Source organism: Astatotilapia calliptera, chromosome 15 (genome assembly GCF_900246225.1).
Source record: "Astatotilapia calliptera chromosome 15, fAstCal1.2, whole genome shotgun sequence".
Classification (NCBI taxonomy): domain Eukaryota; kingdom Metazoa; phylum Chordata; class Actinopteri; order Cichliformes; family Cichlidae; genus Astatotilapia; species Astatotilapia calliptera.
In genome coordinates, this window is record NC_039316.1 from 3,459,869 (window position 1) to 3,467,056 (window position 7,188).

General features: G+C 44.0%; 1 protein-coding gene across 2 annotated transcripts; it reads left to right on the forward strand.

Annotated features, from left to right (window-relative positions):
* Positions 1 to 2,062: 2,062 nt before the first annotated feature.
* Positions 2,063 to 6,795, forward strand: LOC113006935 (homeobox protein OTX2-like). Of its 2 annotated transcripts, none has more exons than XM_026143201.1 (4): positions 2,063 to 2,122; positions 4,465 to 4,562; positions 4,814 to 4,965; positions 5,371 to 6,795. In XM_026143201.1, the coding sequence occupies exons 2-4, from the start codon at positions 4,466 to 4,468 to the stop codon at positions 5,995 to 5,997; spliced, it is 876 nt and encodes a 291-aa protein (XP_025998986.1). In that variant the 5' UTR covers positions 2,063 to 2,122; position 4,465; the 3' UTR covers positions 5,998 to 6,795. The 2 variants fall into 2 exon arrangements, with proteins under 2 accessions (XP_025998986.1, XP_025998987.1); XM_026143202.1 differs by lacking the exon at positions 2,063 to 2,122 and adding an exon at positions 2,761 to 3,178.
* The last annotated feature ends 393 nt before the right edge of the window (positions 6,796 to 7,188 follow it).

A 7,188-nucleotide genomic window follows, 5' to 3' on the forward strand; every position in this document is an offset into this window, starting at 1 on the left:
GTTGTTCAGCTGCTGCCCAGAGCCTTCTGTTAGTACAATAGTTAAATATCGAGGGACGCTCGGTTTGTCTTCTTGTAATCATCAATACATGTATGGCTTCTTCCACAATGTCTATCAATAAAGTTATCATTGTCAGGTGCAGATGGCAAAAGAAAAAAAAATCACGATAATGTCCAATATAGTTTCCCCCCCATCAGCGTGTAACAGATGGGATTGACAGAGTGGGCCAAGTCATTGATTTGACCTTGATTTAGGCCTAGACCACTGAAGTGAGAGGTAGTCAGAGGAAATAAAGATTAAGAATATTAATCCATGAAGCGATACAATTTGGTATATTGTGTTTACATCATGTAAATGTTACATTTACCCCCATTTATACCCCATGAATTAAGAGAACAAACTCTTTCATTAGATTGTGATTATGATATCTTTAAACAAATGTTTAATATTTAAAGTCTGTCACCCTGATGTACAAGGAACAAACAAATGGGTGCTGGAAAAGAGAAGTGGCAGCAGCTCAACATACTTCCCTCATGCCAGCATTATCCAGTACACTCTGAGAGAGAGCAGCGTTGCAGTCCCACGATTCTTAGCCTTCAATTCGTCTCCCTAACAGCAGGAGAAACCGTGACTGCGTCGATTCGCCGGGAGACAGGGGGAGGGCATATTGCCACAGACATTAACAAGCGACTTCACCTTTTAACAACCACGGCTCCGTTTAGCTGAAACGCTCCCCAGGGCTGTTAGATATTTTCCGATGAATTATATATCAGAGCTGAAGATGAAAGGACTCTGCGTGAGCCAAGAACATCGCTGTGGGACAACAAGGAGACCAGATATTTAAGCCCGGTGAGGCTGTTTGTTTTAGCGTGCATCCATGAAGGCAGAAAATGGGAAAACTCCACGGCCTGCAGTGAAACTGTAAAGGCTATAGGCCTATAGAGATTTGGAAAGATCCAGAAATGACCAAAGTAGGCACTTTTAAAAAAAAAAAGAAGAAAAAATAAGGGTAAAATCACAGTTTTATTTATTTATTTATTGATTGATTTTAAAGCCTTTATGCAAGGAATTGACACGAATGGTGCTGAGATTTGCTGTAGCAGCACACAGAGTGCAGGCCTTATTGATTTCAGGCTTGTCTAACAACCCAGCAGCCTCGCAGTCTGTTCATCTGGCACATAGACTCCTAATTAGTTGTCTAACCTGCTGTTTGTTTGGGAGCATCAATCAAAGCCTTCATTTAGGGATGAGGAGGCCAAAGTTTTGTCGGAAACTGATGATTTTTTTTTAAATCCAAACCGACCTGGGATCCAGGATTAAGCCCGAGCACAACAGATGAGCGAAAAGAAAAGAGCATAGAGGGATTAGCTTTAGTGGTAATCTAATCCCGAAATGCAACCTGCACCTCCTTCCTACAACCACAGAATTTTTTTAAGCACACACATTGCTCAGGATTTGACTGTAGGGAGTGGGGGCGCAAAGTTTCAACCAACATTTACATTTATTTTTTCTTCATATGTTCTTCATGGAGTTACACAGAATCAAACCACAACAGATCTCTCCGAAATTATTATTATTATTATTATTATTATTATTATTATTATTTTTCTTATTTTTTAATATTTTGTCTTCAGCCTCCATGTCAATCCATCTACTATAATTATGTCATAATAGCACAGCTGGTTTATTGTAATATTTGATGGTCACAGCACTGATGGCAACACACCTTAGCCCATAAATACCATGCCATATTTTACCTGTGTCAAAATATATCAACGTATATGTAATTACATTATTTTTTAATTCCCTTTGCTGGGCATCAGCGATGCTTCGGAGCCAGCAATAGGCCACTTTTCTCCAACTGCATCTTTTGATACCCCCCTGTTACGTCCCTCTGCAGCTGCCCATCATATTTTGTCTCATTTCCATTGGCTGCTAAAATTCTTCGCCCCCTCCATCTCTTCCTTCCTTCCTTCCTTCCTTCCTCTCTCTCTCCTCTCACACACGTTTTTTCAGCATAAATACCGAGCATCTCTCGGTATTATCCACATCCAAAGGTTTACCGCAGGCACATAAATCCTTCACAGGCCCATGACCAAAAACCGAGCGCCTAACAACTGAAGTAAGTGGCCCATTTAACTTCCGCCGTTAATTTAGATTGACTCTATTTTTTTTTAAATTATTATTATTATTATTATTTTTTAATTGACAATGAAAGCCACTGGGAGCTGCTTGCCATGAAGCTAGCCTACAGGGAGATAATTGAGGAGGCGTGCTCAGGGGGAAACTTTTTTCCCTGTCTTGCCTCTGCCGGGCTGCACGCCTGAAGCAAAGACGCAGTGAGCCGAGGAATAGCGGGACTGTGGAGCAGTCCGCAACTTGTGGACGTTTCAGTAGAAGCCTTGGATAGAATTAAGCTTAAACACATCGAAATCAGTTCGTTTTTTGTATCTTATTCAGGGGGAAAGCCCCTCAGATTATTTATAATAATAACAACAACAACAACAACAATAATAATAATATAATACAGCTTTAATTACAACCTGCCTGATTTGTTTTTTTAAATGTGATAGCAGTGCATTAAAAAACTTTGTTTAATAATAATAATAATAATAATAACAGAGGCCCACATGAGCGTTTGTCAGTTTGGGAAAGTGAGTTGTGCGGCTGGTTGTGATGGGGCTTGGGGGTAATGGGGGGGGGGGGGGGGGTGTCTGGCAGTCAGCTGGTCTGATAAATACAATGCCAGTCTTTGTTTTATTTTCGTGACGCAGAAAATTAAGGAAGCCTGAATGCGGAGTCGTGGCTGGCGTCCTGTAATCAGGCCAGCGCGTGCCGTCCGGATTATCTCGTTAATTTCTTACAGAAGGAAGAAAAAGGGGAGGAAAAAAATATACCAGCCAATAATAATTAAATATCCAGGCAGGGTATTTATTATTGAACGGGGTTGAAATAAAGCGACAGATTGAGCACAGGAGTGGCCGTTATGTTGGCTGTATAAAAACGAGGGGTCCGGCTCGGAGCGCCCCGAGTCCTTGTAAAACTTGTAAAACTTATTCTACAGGTAGGTGTAAGTGGAAACGAGAGGCCTCGGACCGGCTGCAGATGTCTGCGGAAGTTAGCCCAATATATTAGCAATTAATAAAATATTAAGGTGTGCTTATCATCTGATCAAAGAGTAAGTATGTCTTTAACAGGACCCTCGAAGTAAAACTGTCACATAATGCAAAATGTTTTTTCTTTTTTTTCTTTATTCGATTTTTAATTTAATGTATTTTTATGTTTGTATTTATTTGTGCAATTTAAGAGTTTGTTTTTGAATGCCTAAATTTTTTTTAAAAAATAGCTTCCACGTGAGGTTGAAATTAAAATGCTATTTTTTTTTTGGGGGGGGGGGGGGGGGTTGTTGTTGTTGTTGTTTTGCTCGTAAAATTGACCTCCTCTAAAATGATTGACCATCAACAGAGAAGGCTATCTCTTTGTTTGTTTAGATTAAGTCCTCCTCTCTAATCAACACGTTTCGATAGTCTCACCTTTCCAAATCTAATTCATTAAGGAAAGAGGGTGTGTGTGTGTGCGTGTCCATACTTCAAGGAGGAGTTTCAACCTTCACTTTGGGGTAAATGTCTCCGTGTTTCAAATTATCTGTTCTTCGTATTTTAATGTCGTTACATTTGAATGCTCAGGGAGGTTTTTAATGGAAACAAACAAAGGGCCGGTATAAAGAAGTAAAGGTGCTCGGTTGTGTTTGAATGAGCTGCTCAGTTTGCAGCGCTGGCTTCTTTTGTTTGTTCCCTGAAGGCTTTTGTTATCAGCATTACTTATCGGTCAACACTGGGCTTTGTCTCTGCAAATGTCCCCCAATCAGCTGTCTATTTAGCTTCGCCCAACCTGTGGGTCTATGCTAATTGTGAGCCCGGTTGGGGCCCAGTGTGTGCGCGCATTTTAACGACAATGTTTTGTTTTCGGTGGGTACTAGTAGAGGAGGAGCGGAGTGTGTTTCAGGGGTGGGGAGTTGGAGGGAGGTGTGTGGGGCGGGGCTATAGTAGCAGTGTGTGTGTGTGTGAGGAGAGGGGAGGCACTGTGTATGGGGGGGGGGGGGGGGGGGGGGGGGGGTTGATGGCGTAAACGCCTGTCAGCCAGACAGAGCATCTTCAGTCTGGTACGGACAGCTGGGGGTCTCCACTTGGCTTTAAGAGCACTGCCAGTTTAAGAGGACGCCCACTTCTTTAAACCCGGAGCTCTGCGCACGGAGCGCGTAAAAATTAGCGGACTGATTTCAAGAACTCACTTTAAAAAGAAAGAAAGAGGGCGAAAAATGGTTATGTCTCACTTCAGATTCGCCTGGACGACTTGACTCAGTAAACAGAGACGCGACCGGATTTTTAAAAAATAAAAACAACCCTCTCTTCTGAGATATTTTTCTTATTTCTTTCCATTGGTGCTCCTTTGACCGACACTCAGCATGATGTCCTATTTGAAGCAACCGCCCTACACGATGAACGGACTGAGCTTATCTACCTCAGGAGTGGACCTGCTGCATCCTTCCGTGGGATACCAAGGTAATATACCCTGTAAGCCCGCAACCACTTCACGATAGAAAAAAAAAAACTGTCTCTTAAGGTGTCCAGCAGGTTTAAAACATTTAACGGAATGCTGAGTTATCTCAGCTGAAAACGCTGATAGTTGTATTTAATGCTCAGGTGAGGATACGGAACAGGCAACATTTCTAGGTGAGAAGTTGCTGGATTCAAATCGTGCTAAAAGTCAGGATGTGCCAATAATCGCTGTTTTTCTCCCCATTTCTTATCAGCAACCCCCCGCAAACAGAGAAGGGAGAGGACGACCTTCACTCGGGCCCAGCTCGACGTGCTGGAGAATCTGTTCGCCAAGACTCGGTACCCGGACATCTTCATGAGAGAGGAGGTGGCCTTAAAGATCAACCTGCCTGAATCCAGAGTGCAAGTAAGTCGTGAGCATAACTGATAGCGCGAGCCTGCCGAAGGAGGTCGATATTTGGTAATTGTGTCAGTGAGAGGTGAGAGAGGCTCCCCATTCACAGGAGAGGTTGACAACAACACCTCTGAGACTGTATTGTTACTTCCTCATTTATTCCCATTGGGAATGTGCTCACTTGTAATTCTAAAATAGGCTATATTTTTTTCCTCGCATTTCTATTTAATTATGGCCCATACTACTCCTACAGGGAAGTGAGATGATGAGAAAAACAGCTAATTTTTGTATTTACCCCACTGCGGTTACGTGTTCAATATTTTAATGTGTGAATTCTTTATTTATTTTAACATTATTTTTCATTATTGCATTTAAAAGAAAATGATACCTATAATAATCCCAGTAATTCTCTCTCAGGTGTGGTTTAAAAACCGACGGGCCAAACATCGCCAGCAGGCCCAGCAAACCCAGACTGGCGTGCAGAACAAGGCTGTCAGCAGGCCGGTGAAAAAGAAAGGCTCGCCAGTCCGAGAGGCCAGCTCAGAGAGCGGAGCCAGCGGCCAGTTCACGCCGCCTTCGAGCACATCAGTCCCGGCTGTGAGCAGCAGTGCTGCTCCCGTGTCCATCTGGAGCCCTGCTTCCATCTCCCCGCTCTCAGACCCACTGTCTACTACCTCCTCCTCCTGCATGCAGCGCTCGTACCCCATGACTTACACCCAGGCGACGGGCTACAACCAGGGTTACACGGGCTCCTCGTCCTACTTCACGGGGATGGACTGCAGCTCCTACCTTTCGCCCATGCACCACCAGCTCTCCGCCGCAGGCTCTGCCATGAGCCCCATGAGCAGCAACGGGGTGTCTAGCCACCTGAGCCCGGCGTCGTCCCTCTCCTCCTCGGCGTATGGACCAGCGGGGCTCGGGTTCAGTGGCTCTGCAGACTGCCTGGACTACAAGGACCAAACAGCCTCCTCGTGGAAGCTCAATTTCAACGCGGACTGTCTGGATTACAAAGACCAATCAGCGTGGAAATTCCAAGTGTTGTGAGGGGTACGAAATAAATGGACAGCTGTCGTTAACTGCAGACTGTACAGGCAAATTAAAGCCCAAGGTTTGGAGAGGCAAGTGTGGCGTTTCCCCCCCCCCCCCCCCCCTCACACACCACCACGACCACAGGCCCTAACTTCTACCTCGGGGCAAAGCATAGACGAGGACTGGCGGGCGGCTGTCTCGCGTGTTGGGCTAACTTATTAAAAATACACTGACTTCTTAACTTTGATCAAGGGAACGGAACAAATTTGTTAACCAAAAGTGAGGAAAAGGATCAAGAGATCGAAAGATCCGAATCCTAACTTGGTTGAGTTTGAGGGACATGGTCATGTTTTCTCCTTAGCTACTTAAAGACTCCCTTCTTGTCTTTTTTTTGTTTGTTTTGTTTTTATTATTAATTTTGCTGGATCGCTGAAGAGCCCCTTTGATGAAAACGCTGCACAGGAGAACGTGTGCTTGCGCTGTGAGTGAGTGAGAGCAGCTCTGAACATAAACCTGGATGCACTATTTAATTTATGAGAAAATATGTGGAAGTTACGAGACAATCAGTCCATGTGCGTGTGAGCATAAAATCCCTGATGTGTTTATTTTGCCCTTGTGTCTGTATTTTTTTTGTACAACCTGTATGCAATTGCGCTTTGCGCAAAACGCGTGTGCCACGAGCCAGCTGTGAATTTGATAGTTTTTTTAATGTCTCGGGTGTTGTTGATAAATTATTATAAGGAGATATTAGTTAAAATAGGGAGTGCACGATGAATGAAGCAAGCAGTGAGGAATTTCACTCGAGCTGTAAAGGGCGGGGGGTGGGGTGGGGGGCAACAAACGAACACACTAAAATCCCAATAAAAACAACTTCAACTGATCCACCTCGGCTGCACTTGTGCATCCATCTGATCCATTTCTTGTGTTTCTTTCTTCTTTTATCACGTGTTTCATCGGGGGAAAAACACAGTATTCTATCGCCTCCGTTTATTCAGTTCAGACATGAATGCCATCGTTTGCGGTTAATTATCTGAATTGTGGTTTCTTACTGCTGATCACAGCTGCCTACACAGTTCACCGTGTCTGTCACAACTACCCGGGCAAGGAGGAATTTGAATTATGACAGAGCTATGTTAATCCCGTCTCGTGAAAGCGGGTAATCCCAACATTTTCATTCACGCGCGCCACTGGCCCGTTCACACGGAG